General features: G+C 50.2%; 1 protein-coding gene across 2 annotated transcripts in view; it reads right to left on the reverse strand.

Moving 5' to 3' along the window:
• Positions 1-13,130, reverse strand: part of CSMD2 (CUB and Sushi multiple domains 2) — a 249,974-nt gene that overhangs the window by 180,375 nt on the left and 56,469 nt on the right. For both annotated transcript variants that reach the window (XM_039381590.1, XM_039381589.1), the window contains exons 4-5: positions 10,477-10,671; positions 4,990-5,197 (exon numbers count right to left, since the gene is read on the reverse strand). In XM_039381590.1, coding sequence (XP_039237524.1) covers positions 4,990-5,197; positions 10,477-10,671 — 403 coding nt within the window. The remainder of the gene's footprint in view (positions 1-4,989; positions 5,198-10,476; positions 10,672-13,130) is intronic.

Here is a 13,130-nt window from a genome sequence, read left to right on the forward strand (position 1 = left end):
TCCCCACCTGCAGCCCCACTGCATTCCCTCAGTATGGGATTATTGACACCAAATCAAGGGAAAAAGAAATGGTTCCCGGGGGGAAATGACAAGGGAAGACTCAGAGAGTGGGAGGGCAGTTGGGGTAATGTGAGAGATGATGCAACCCCTCCAAAACACACAACCCAAAGAGCCTCTGAGCATTTTTGACCTGAATCCCACGACAGCAGCACCTTCCCAACCGAAATCCCAGTCCCTCCCACCAACCTGGATCCTCATCATCCACCACAGGCAGTTGCAAAACACAACACGAGCTGTTAAAAAGATCTGAGAAGCCTCATTCTTAAAGAAACCATCCACGTCTCAGAATTAGAAACATCTCAGGAACCTTCCAAACCTCGCCAGCCAAACCCTGTCCCGGGCAGGCAGAGCAGGAGCTCGTTAGTCTGAGCTCATGGAACTCGTTCATTTGGCAGGAGCAGAGGCTTCTAAAACGCTTTCACTGGTGGAACAAAACAGCCAAATGCTGTTCTGGGGGAGGAGGTTGTGGCAGCTGCTCACCTGGCTCAGCAGGGCAGGCAGGAGCTGGCACTGCCTCCCCTCCCTCCCTCCTGTTCTCCAACCCAGCAGCACAAAACAAACTTTCTGTGGCAAACATTAAACTGCTTTCCCAGGCACTTGAAATTCTCTGCCCTGGAGGAAATTTGGCTCTGCACAAACACCTTTTACCTCCAGCTACAGTGGAATGGGCTGGAAGAGCCTTCCCTGCTGAACCACCTGGTTGTACCCAGCAAAACACACACCTGAGCTGAGTGAATGGCTGTAAACACGCCGAAAATTGGATTATTAGTCATCTCCTGCAGCACCACCTCGGCTGGCAACAGCACCATTATTGTGTCTGAGACCAGACACGGAGCCCAGACGAGCTGGAGGAGATCTCAGCAGCTGACAGGCACAAGTGCAGCAGACACAAAACCACATTGTCACTGTTCAAACTGCACAAAGGGAACCCAGAGCTCCTCCTCCTCCACAGGCAAAGCAAAAACCTCCCCTAAAGTCACTCTGAGCCAAGCAAGGGCTGCCCAGCACAGCCCTGATCTCCCCAGTCCTTGAGGGGACACATCCATGGGGAGGTGGGAGAGGGGTCAGGAGGGATGCAGGGATCAGGTGGAACAGAGGAATCCAGGTAGGACACAGAGATCAGGTGGGAGAGGGGTCAAGAGGGACACAGGGATCTAGGTGGGACACAGGGATCTAGGTGGGACACAGGGATCAGGAGGGACACAGGGATCCAGGTGGGATGCAGGGATCAGGAAGGACACAGGGATCCAGGTGGGACAGAGGGATCAGGAGGGACACAGGGATCCAGGTGGGACAGAGGGATCAGGAGGGACACAGGGATCCAGGTGGGATACAGGGATCAGGAGGGACACAGGGATCCAGGTGGGATACAGGGATCAGGAGGGACACAGGGATCCAGGTGGGATGCAGGGATCAGGAAGGACACAGGGATCCAGGTGGGACAGAGGGATCAGGAGGGACACAGGGATCCAGGTGGGACAGAGGGATCAGGAGGGACACAGGGATCCAGGTGGGACAGAGGGATCAGGAGGGACACAGGGATCCAGGTGGGATACAGGGATCAGGAGGGACACAGGGATCCAGGTGGGATACAGGGATCAGGAGGGACACAGGGATCAGGTGGGACAGAGGGATCAGGAGGGACCCAGAGCTGCAGCCACCCCTGCTGAGCTGCAGGACTCGGATTCCTGCCACCCCCAGGGGAGTTTTCCATCCCATCACCCCAGACATCCCCCAGCAACTGATCTCAGGGCTCACAGGAAAACAAGCAGGAGATCAAAGGCAGTGTTTTAAATCAAGTCAAACCTCCCCAAAGCTTCAGAGCAGCCCCTGAGGGCAGAGGAGGCTGGCACACGTGTGCCCCAGGGCAGGATCAGTGCCACCAGGACCAGCCTGGGGGGGCTGCACGTCCTCAAACAGGGGCTGGGGATGCTTTAGGGGCTCAGCTTGAAATATTTTGGCATTAAGCAGGGAAGGGGGAGCTTCAGGCAGGTGCCCCAAGCAGCCCTAAAGGGCAGATATTCCTGAGGGATTTGCCAAGCTCTGAGCTGAGCTGGCACAAAGCTGAGCACAGCTCAGGCCTCCAGCCCAAGCTGCTTTTGGGGGGATTTTCTCCTTTTGCATGTGTTTAGAGGGAAAAATGTCCTTGATCCTTTTGGATCTCTCAGCCAGGACAAAGTGTTGGGGAAGAGAACCCCGAGTCTTGAAGATAATAAAGAGTCTGGGGGTGAGGGTGTGAGAGGATCCCACACTGGGCTGGGTGGAAGGGACCTTAGAACTCATCCAGGGATGGTCAGGATGAGGACCCCATCCAGGCTGGGCACTGGGATGGTCAAACCCCAAAGGAGGACAGGGCAGCTCCTGCCATCCTTCCAATTTTTCCTTCCAGCCTGGCCCCCCCTCCTGGCCCTTCCCAACCTGACAGGCTCATCCTCACCCTGCTCCTTCCTCCCCCTCCTGTTCTCTCCTCAGCAGCAGAATTTCCTTTCTCACCTGTCAAGGCAATCCAGCCCCAAAGCCCCCTGACAGAAGCTGAGAGAGCAGTTAAAAGAGCTGTAAATGTGTTATTTTATTAATATGGCTCGAGCAGCCCCATCAGCCTCCACTGCTCTGCTCAGACCTGCAACCTCCTTTCCCTTGGAATGCTCATGGCAGGATCCACATCCAACAGGTTGGGGAGCCAGTGAGGCTCACATGAGGATTCTCCAGGGAGGGGGAATCAACACGTGGCACTGAAGGCACTTAAATCAACCTGGCTCATAAAAAAAACCCCACAAAACGTCCATTTTTTAAAGAGGGGAGGATGAATAATAATAATAATGCAGATTTTTATAAGTGCAGGTCAAGTCAAGGTTACTCGAAGTGCTGAGTTAATGGTCTCATAAATGCCACCATTAGATCACATTCCATAGCTTGGAAATACATAGGAATTATCCCCCAGATGGAATTTAATTCTGTTTATTTGTGCACAGCTCCGGACACGACTAAAACTGCTCATAATGCTTAGGAAATGAAATATTTAGCTGGGAGATACTTCAGCAGGGGGGGTTGATTTGGCTGCAAGTCTATCTGCCATATCACCAATAATTAAAACCAGGTTTTCACAGACAGAAGGGGGGGAGAGAAAAAAAAAAGGGTTTCAGCTCTATTCTCATGCTGAATCATATCAACATGTTTAAAGAGGAGATAGGAGTGCCAGGTTTGGGTTTTGTTTTTTACTTTTCCCCTAAGGGCAAAAAAAAAAAAAATTATTGAAAAATGAGTCATCTGAATTTAATTATCAGGCTCTGAAAAATGAGATTCCAAATCAGGCTCTCCGTAATTCCGCTTGTGGGACCGCCAAGTTTCCTTCAGGAACCTTCAGTGGATTGGACTGGTGGGTTTCTGTCACCCCTGGGGCACCACAAAAATGAGAGATGGACCTCCAAAGGCAGGAGCAGCTCCTTCTTCCCCCCAGCCCTGGGTGGAAGTGCTGGTGGGGACGGGCAGAGTTTCACTCAGGGCCATTTTTATAAAAAAAAGTTCTTCCCTGCTGCACTTGGGGGTGGTTTATTAATTTATTTTATTTTTTTTTTCCCAGCAGGCTCACTCTGACAGGCTTTGTTTGCTTTTTTGATGTGACAAGACACAGCCTTGCACTGGCAACACCTCCGGGCTTGAATAATGTTTCTTAACCAGCTCCATCCATCTTTTCCCACACCCCACAGGTGCCTGATCCTCACTGCAGCCCAGAATGGCTAAAAACTAACAGTTTTTAGCATCTAATCAAACCAGGGAGGGGTTTTTTTTTTACTTCATGAAACAGCAACATCTAATTTTCCAAAGAGTCCTGGGAATGGTAAACAATTGGTCCACGGGGAAATGGCAACTTCTCTCACATCAATCCCTCCTCAACATTCAAATCCCCTTCCCCCAAAACTGCCAGCAAGGGGAAATTACTCCAATGAACGGGATTTGGGACAGAACCCTCAGAAATAATCACAATTTCCTCTCCTGCTGATAATCCCAAGCAATGCTTCAATATTGCAAACACTTAATTCTTCCCTTCCAGGGAAGGGATCAGACATCCCAGACCTTCCACTTGCTGCTGGTCAGGGGTTTTAACCATTTGCTGAGTTGATCACTGTGTTTGGGTCAACACAGTTGTCCTTTGCCATAAAAACAACACCAGGAACACGCCAAATTCCTCCTGCAATTCCTTCCCAAATTCCTCCTGCAATTCCTTCCCAAATTCCTCCTGCAATTCCTTCCCAAATTCCTCCTGCAATTCCTTCCCAAATTCCTCCTGCAATTCCTTCCCAAGTTCCTCCCGCAATTCCTTCCCAAACTCCTCCTGCAATTCCTTCCCAAATTCCCCCTGCAATTCCTTCCCAAGTTCCTCCTGCAATTCCTTCCCAAGTTCCTCCTGCAATTCCTTCTCCCTCCCAGCCTCCTGGCCCTGCTCACTGGGGTAGCTCTTGTATGTTGGAAAACATCCCCATGGCCTTTATTCTGAATAAATGCAATATTTCTGAGAGCACTGCTGGCCCAACCCCTGGGATGAGAGGGGGACAGGAATTCTATCCACAAAGTGATCTGGTGAAACACTTGCCATTGGTTCATTAGCAGTAAAGCAGCAGATTTAGCAGAAAAAAAATGCAGCAAAAGCAAGGCTCGAACATCACAAGGTTTGAGGGGGTTGTCCACGTGCTGGGTGTTTGGGTTGGTTGGGTTTTAATTCTGCCACGAAACCTCCTTGCAGAGAACAGGATTTAAAGGAGCCAACAGTCCCTCCAGAGTTCACCAAGCAAATCAAAAGCATCCCAGGGAGTTTCATCACAATAATATGACAATAACTGGGAATTGCCCCCCTTCAGGCACAGCCCCTTCCCTCTGGGCACACGCCACAACAACGGGGGCTCCGAGGAAGAAAGGCCCGGAGTCACCTACCAGAGCGAGGATCCCTCTGTCCCAGCCACTTCTAGAACATCGTATCCATCTTCCAGCTGGAAATCCATGAACACCAGAGCGATGGTGTCGCCGGGCTCGGCCAGGATAGTCCACGTGCAGTCGGCGTTGTTGCCGTATTCCAAAGGGAAGTGGGGGCTGGAGATGATCCCGCTCTGGCCCCGCAGGGTCCCCCCACAGGCATCGTCAGCTGCAATGGGACAGAGTGGTCAGGGCTGGGAACCCCCAGAGCAACGAAACCCAGCCCCAGTTCAAAGGCAAGTGGCTGCAGCAGAGCTGAGCCCCTCTCCAGCGGAGATCCCGGTTCCCACGGAAAAGCCAAGGGCACCTTGCCCAGATGGAGCCCGTGGAGCTGCTCCAGGAGCCCCCCAAAGCTGGGCTGGACCCACCACACAGTGATGAAGTCGTTGTAGGGCTGGGGTTGCCCAGGTGTGTTTTGAGCCCCCATCCTGGGGGATCCTCCAGGCCCAGCCAGGTTTTCCTGGCACATCCCAGCTCCTTCTCCACCACACATTTGCTTTACTCCCATTTTAACCCCCCCAAGGGACAGAGCTGCTCCCCCCTCTCCTGGGGGCCTGTTCTCCCAGGAGAACAGCACATCCCCCTCTCAGGACACCGTTTCCCCCACTTGTTCTTGCCCAGGAATTTTCTGTTCCATCCCAGAGTCACTGAGGTTGGAAAAGCCCTCTCAGCCCATGGATCCACCCTGTGCCCCTTCCTTGGACACCTCCAGGGATGGGGACTCCAAACCCCCCTGGGCAGTTCCAGTTCCTGACCACCCTTTCCACAGAGAAATCCCTCCTGATGTCCAACCATCCCTTATCCCTGACCAGGATCCTCTGAGGCTTTTCCTGCAACTTTCCTCCCGTGCCTGTAGCCAGTCCAGGAGGAGGACAAACCCCCAGGAATTCAGTGGCTGGGAAGGGTTTCAGACCCGTGGGGAGGGGTTGGTTTCCAGCTCACACAGATCTCAGCACCTTCCTGAGCCAGAGAACCACCCCCAGGGGTTGGGACAACAGGACTTGGGAGCACAAATACTGCATTTCACAGAAATCTGACAGCGAAAGGATTGGAGCATCCCACACACCTGCCTTACATGTCTTTGCTTGCTCTGATTTCTTAAGGAAATTTATGTGGTAAAAACCTAAACCCCTCGTCCAGAAATCCAGCAGTGACAATCCTGCACTGCATCTCCTGCTACAGGTCCTCTCCTTTTTTACAGCCTGAATTTTTTGAGGAGGTATCAGGGCGACTAAAGGGGGAGGATCTAAAGAGAATCTGGTCTGGAAGGTAAAAGGGAAGAAGGAATTAAGTGGAGGAGCACAGGGCAGCTCCGAGCATCAGCTCAGCATTATTTGGAACAGCACAAAGCAAAGCCTGTTAACTTTACAACGTGTAGCAGAGCTGCATTTCAGATGCTTTAGTCAAGGAGCTCCAGGCTTTACATGACAAACACTGATTTCCATTACAGGCTATTTTAAGCCAAAGCCTCCCAAGCTGCAGTTTAACAGAGCTGAGAACACGTGTTAAACACGGCGGGCCAGGCAGGGCAGGGCTGTCCCACGGGGCTGCTCAGGGAGGATCCTCAGCCCTTCCCAGGAGCTCCTGTCCTGTGCCATCAGCAGGAGCTGCCAGCAGAGCTGGGTCTTGAGCAGCCTCCAACTAATGAAACTTGAAAGACAGAGCGTGGCACACACGGGCTGTGCCAGCCCCCTCCTCGCAGCCCATCTGCTGTGCCAGTGCCAGGCACGGGGAGGGCAGGAGGGACTGGGGAGCAGGAGGAACTGGAGAGGAGAGGAGAGCAGGAGGGACTGGAGAGCAGGAGGCACTGGAGAGCAGGAGGGACTGGGGAGCAGGAGGAACTGGAGAGGAGAGCAGGAGGAACTGAGGAGCAGGAGGCACTGGAGAGGTTGCTCCAACCTGGCCTTGAACAATTCCAGGGATCCAGGGGCAGCCACAGCTTCTCTGGGCAACCTGTGCCAGGGCCTCCCCACCCTCCCAGCCAACAATTCCTTCCCAATATCCCACCTAACCCTGCCCTCTGGCAGTGGGAAGCCATTCCCTGTGTCCTGTCACTCCAACCCTTGTCCCAAGTCCCTCTCCAGCTCTCCTGGAGCCCCTTTAAGCACTGGAAGGGGCTCCAGAGTCTCCCCAAAGCCTTCTCTTCTCCAGGTGAAGCCCCCCCCAGCCCTCCCTCTCCTATTCCACCTCTCAAAGTTTCTATTTGCTGTACTGCCAGGGAACTGAAGGTATTCACAGACACTGGGGTGCAGTTCAAATCATCAATAAATTCAGGCTGGAAAGTCTCTCATCTACTCCAAGCCCCCCCCAAAAAAAATCCTTCAAAACTTGGTGCATCATGCACAGGATTCACAGTGGGACTTCCAAAGCTCCATGCAAAAAGAATAAAGGGCTGACTCCAAACCATCTCCTTGTACTAGAAGGAGCACAGGAGGGGATGGGGAAGATGCTAAAGAATTTTGACTCAATTCTGGATTCGAGTTCTTAAACAAGGAGACTAAATTTGTTTTATTGGACTGTGCAAACTTGCAGTAGCTGAAGATCCAGCCTAAGGCACAGTGGGGGGTTGGCTTTTTTATAACTACTACTATTATTTTTATTATTATTAAAAGGGGAGTTTTTAATTCAAATCCCTTGAAAAAAACTTCACTGCCAAAGGTATTTAAGGGAAAACACATTCCCTTCCCATCCACCCCTAAACACACACACACTCCCTCAGTTTGTAGAGGTTGTTATTGCTCAAACATATCCTACAAATCTTCTAAAATCTTCTGGAACAGCCCTTCAATTATTTTGGGCACAGCACAGCCTAAGCAGCTGCTTGAGTTATAGTAAGAACAGACCACTTTTAATGAGATTATACATATTTGATATGCTTAAAATGGAGCTTCACAAATGTTCCCAACTCTTCCCCTGCCTTCCCGAGTTTTTACTCCCAGAACCATAAACCCATCAGTTCTACTCAAACTCAGCAAACAATCTGGGCAAAGCTTCTCTCCCTGCACGGATGGAAGAGCTTTACAGCACATTCAGATGTTTTGGGATCATCTCTTGGTGCTTCCCAAGCAGCATTTTGCTGTATTTGGGGTTTGCTGACCCAGGTCAGGGCTGTTCCCTCAGGGATCAGTTTGGACTGTGCTTCCCAAACCCAGCTGCAGCACCAGCCCCTCTCCAATCCACCTGGAATTCCCTCGGATTTTCTCCTCTCTGGGATCACACTTGTCCTTTAGAAGAACACCAGCAATCCCAGAGTGAGCTGGGCCAAGGGAGTGCAGAGAATTCCTCCCTGAGCCCCAGCACTCCTCAGGACCCTCCTGGCCCAGCACATCCCCTCACACCCCCTCACCACTGGTGGTTCTTTTCCACCTGGAATTTTTGTGCATCTTCAATTCTTTCAGAGCATCAAGACCAGAGCAGAGGCAAAGATCCCAGTGTAGAGACAAGAATGTTCCCCAGCAGGGGACAAACACAGAGCAAAGAGCACTGTGGGGTCCAACCCTGCCCCTGGGTCCCACCTCTGGAGTTATCCCAGAGGGAAGAGCCCTCAACCCAACAATGGCCTTTACAGTGGCATCAGACAAATTATTCCCAAGGCAGCAGCTCCCAGGTTTTACCCCCTGCTCACCCAGAGAGCACCTTTTTTAATCTGAGCTGGAGATGGGATTCCAACAAAACAAGATATTTCACCTCGATTTGCTGGAATCCCACCTCCAGCTCAGATTAAAAAAATAATAGCTACAAACACATTCAACAAACTTCCAGGTGTCAGTGACCCATAAACCAATATTAACAGAATTAATTATAAGCCATACAGGCCACTAAGATCTTTTTGCTCTCAAGGAAATATATATATATATATATTTATTCTCCTTCAGGCAGCAGCTTTGAAAACATTCTTTTCCCAGCAGAAGAAGGTGTAAACCTGTTTGTCAGAATGCAAATCCTTCTGCCCCTTGCAACAGCCAGAGCCTGTATCACCAGTTTATCAGCCAAGCACAACTGTCTGGCTCCTGGGAGCCTCCTGAGGGTGGAAGGAGGGCAGCAGGTTTCCAAATCCAGCAAGTCAATTTGCAGGCTGTCTCTGCTGCTTTTCTACTTCCCTGGAACGAGATAGAACTGCTACAAAAATGGGAATATTTCTGGCTCCTGCCTCCCAAAAAAGTACTTCGTGTAAAAGCTCCGAGGCAAAGCCTGGCAGGATCAGGACCAAGAGTGCTGGAAAAGAGGTGGCTGCTCCAGGAACCAGCACTTGCCAGCAGAGCCATTCCCAGAGCACTGATGGAAGAGCTGAACCTCCCTCCCTTCCTCTCCAGCAACACTTTGGCTGTTTGACCCCCCCCCTCCAATGCTCTGAATGCCCTTGGCCCCAAACCAGCAGGTGAGTGCACCAAAAAAACCCACTAGAGCAGCATTAAAACCCCTCTTAGCTCTGTGTAACCAACCCAGGCAAGCATTGAAAACATCCCAAGCAAACCATATTTGCTCACTTTAAATTCCAGATTTACTGCTGCAGCTTAGAAGTGCTGATTGATTGCACAGGCAGAGTCAATAAAGAGAATCAATAGAAGATGCTCTGCTGAAGTACACAAGGAATTGAGGGGAAAAGGACTTCAAAAGCAGCAGCAAATGTTTTTGGTAGAACAACACAGGCACTTGTGTATTTACAGACTCTCCAGTCCCTCGTGGGACTCGAATTAGCAACACACTCCCTGCACTGAGAGGGATTGAAGTTTCCCTGCCCCAAACTTGCAGGGAGAAGGGAGGATTTTCCAAGGGAAGGTCGGGTTTTACCTCTCAGCCCCACTGCCCCCAACCCACAGCACAGCCCCACAATCACCAGGGAACGGGCCACGAGAAAAATCCAACAGAGAGCGGGAAATCCAGGCAGGAAATCCAGGGTTTGACCAGGAAAACCTCCCTGGTCCTGGGTAGGTGCCGGGTCTTATGGACAGTCACAGAATTCCAGAAGGATTTGGGTTGGAAGGGACCTTAAAGCCCATCCAGTGCCACCCCCTGCCATGGGCAGGGACAGCTCCCACTGTCCCAGGTTGCTCCAAACTGCCCTTGGACACTTCCAGGGGCAGCCACAGCTTCTCTGGGCACCCTGTGCTAGGGCCTCCCCACCCTCCCAGGGAAGGGTTTCATCCTAATAACTAATCCAAACTTACTCACTTCCATTTTAAAGCCATTTCCCCTTGGCCTGTCACTTCACACCTTCGTAAAGTTGTTTCATTTTTTTCCCCCCCAGTTTATCCAAAGAAATGGCACTTAAAGCAGCTGGGCAGCATTTCCTTCATAACCTTCCAGTCCCTCACCCCAACAAAACCCAGCAAAAAGGAACCTCAACATCAACCACGTCACGTTCAGTTTTCAAGCCTTTTCAACCCCCCGAGAGCTCCCGAAATCCCGTTTTCCCGAGGGAGGGAGGGAGGGGGGGGCTGCTGGTACCTCTGCAGACGGGGAGAGGGAAGTCCCAGGAGGCAGAGTTCTCGGAGCTGGCCTGGCACGTCAGCAGGGCATGGCCTTCCAAGAAAAAGCCCGGATTGCAGCTGTACCTCACTCTGTCCCCCAGGCTGAAGGTCGTTCCCTGCTGGATCCCGTTCTGGAGCCTTCCCGGATTCCCACACGTGTGGCTGGGCAGAGCTGCCAAAGAAAGGGGCTCCTGGTTAGGGACAGGGCAGTGCCACCTCTGCCAGGGGCACTGCCCACAGGGGAGGGGGGGCTCCAGGGAAATGCATCACTCCAAATAAAACAACCGAGCGAAATATGCACTAAACTTACCTGTTGGATTGCTCCAGAATTCATTAGACCACTCAGAGTCAACATTTAAAGATTATTGCTACCTAATATAATATATATAATAATAGAATATTATATATATTTATATATTTTATAATATATATTATGTATATAATATATATTTTTACCTAATATCTATACACACACCCCTAATATCTATACCTAATTTATATATATATTATATATATAATATATATTTCTACCTAATATATATATACACACCCCTCATATATATACCTAATTTATATATATATATAATATATTATGTATATATTATATATATTTCTACCTAATATATATACACACTCCTAATATATATACCTAATTTATATATATATTATATATTATATATATATTATATATATTTCTACCTAATATATATATACACACCTAATATATATATACCTAATTTATATATATAATATATATTTCTACTTAATATATATACACACACCTAATATATACATCTAATTTACATATATATATATTATATATTTATATATATTATACATATTTCTACCTAATATATATATACACCCCTAATATGTATGTACCCAATTTATATATTCCCGACCATGCAGGTTTTTGGGATGCTCTGGAACACGTCAGATGGCTGGAAAACCAGCACAGAACTAATGTTTCATTTGCTGTAATGATACTCAAACCCCCAATTTAATTAAATTACCAATGTCACTTTTTTTTTTTTTTTAAAAATGAACCCATTCCTGCTTTTATGTTTCCATCCTTTAAAATTAATGACTAGAACTTTATGCTATAAATAAAAATCTATCATTTTTAAAAGTCAATCTCCACCACGAGCCGCTCTCTACTTAATGAACTGTGAAGAATCAGACAGCCCTGACCTGCTCGCTATCTTAAAAATCAGACTTGAAAACCAGGATCTCATATTAAAATTCTGCTTCATTTGGCTGCTTTCACTAATCTCTGGCTCCAGGAGGGAGCACACGGGAGCTTTCTGGGGGGAGGCAGCATTAACTCCTCCGGTGCTCTCCGGGTTCCTGCAGGAAAGCAGGAGCAGGGATGGCTCTTTCCAGCACACCCCAGTGCACAGCTGCAGGAGACAGGCAGCTCTCCAAAGCTCTGCCTCCTGGAGGGGCAGAACTGCTTCCCAAGGGGCTGGGGGCAGTGGTGTGCAGGAGGGATTCGCTCAGCCCTCAAACATCACCTGCTGAAACGTCCCTTCCCCTGCAGAGGGAGGGAGAAGAGCCAAAGGAGGCAGCGTTGCTGCTCCAGAGAATCACAGACCTCCAAGACCCCCAAGTCCAAGCCAGCACCCCCACCACGTTCACCACACGTCCTCAGCTGCCACAGCCACGTGTTGGTGACTCCCCCCCCTGCTCCTGACAACTCTTCCAGTGAAGAATTCTTCCCTAATATCCAATTTAAGCCTCCCCTGGAACAACATGAGCCCATCTCCTGCCACTTGTTCCCTGAGAGAAGAGGCTGATCCCTCCTGCCAGGGAGTTCAAGAGGGAGAAGGTTCCCCCTGAGCCTCCTTTTCTCCAGGCTGAGCCCCCTCAGTGGCTCCAAACAACACTTCTGCTGCAGAACCTTCAGCAGCTCCATTGTCCCTTCCTGAGAAATCCCCCAGCAGTGCCAGGAGGGCTCGGAGGGTGCAGGGCCTGGAGATGCCCTTGGAACCCCAGGACACCCAATGTGCCCTTGGAACCCCCTGGGATGTCCCCAGGACATCCAAAGTGCCTCTGGAACCCCCTGGGATGTCCCCAGGACATCCAGTGTGCCTTTGGAACCCCCTGGGATGTCCCCAGGACATCCAATGTGCCTCTGGAACCCCCTGGGATGTCCCCAGGACATCCAATGTGCCTCTGGAACCCCCTGGGATGTTCCCAGGACATCCAATGTGCCTCTGGAACCCCCTGGGATGTTCCCAGGACATCCAATGTGCCTCTGGAACCCCCTGGGATGTTCCCAGGACATCCAAAGTGCCTTTAGAATCCCCTGCCCAGTCTTGGAACCCCCTGCCCAGTCTCCAGACATCCAGTGTGCCCTTGGAACCCCCTGCCCAGTCCCCAGGACATCCAATGTTCCCTTGGCTCAGCTCTGAGTGACTCCCTGAGCTGGTGCAGCCCCTGCTTTGCCAGCCCTGGATTTGTGATTCTACTCCAACATCCCTGAGCAGAGATAATATTATTGCTCATCCTTGGCTGCCTCTAACAGCCAGACTCTCTGATTGCCTCAGAGATTAATAGAACTGTATTATTTACATCAGATGTCGCACAGAATAATATTATTAAAGCTTTGTCTTACCCATTTACCAATTC

This window comes from Pipra filicauda, unplaced genomic scaffold (genome assembly GCF_003945595.2).
Source record: "Pipra filicauda isolate LSUMZ 115617 unplaced genomic scaffold, ASM394559v2 scaffold232_size1229904_pilon, whole genome shotgun sequence".
NCBI classification, from domain to species: domain Eukaryota; kingdom Metazoa; phylum Chordata; class Aves; order Passeriformes; family Pipridae; genus Pipra; species Pipra filicauda.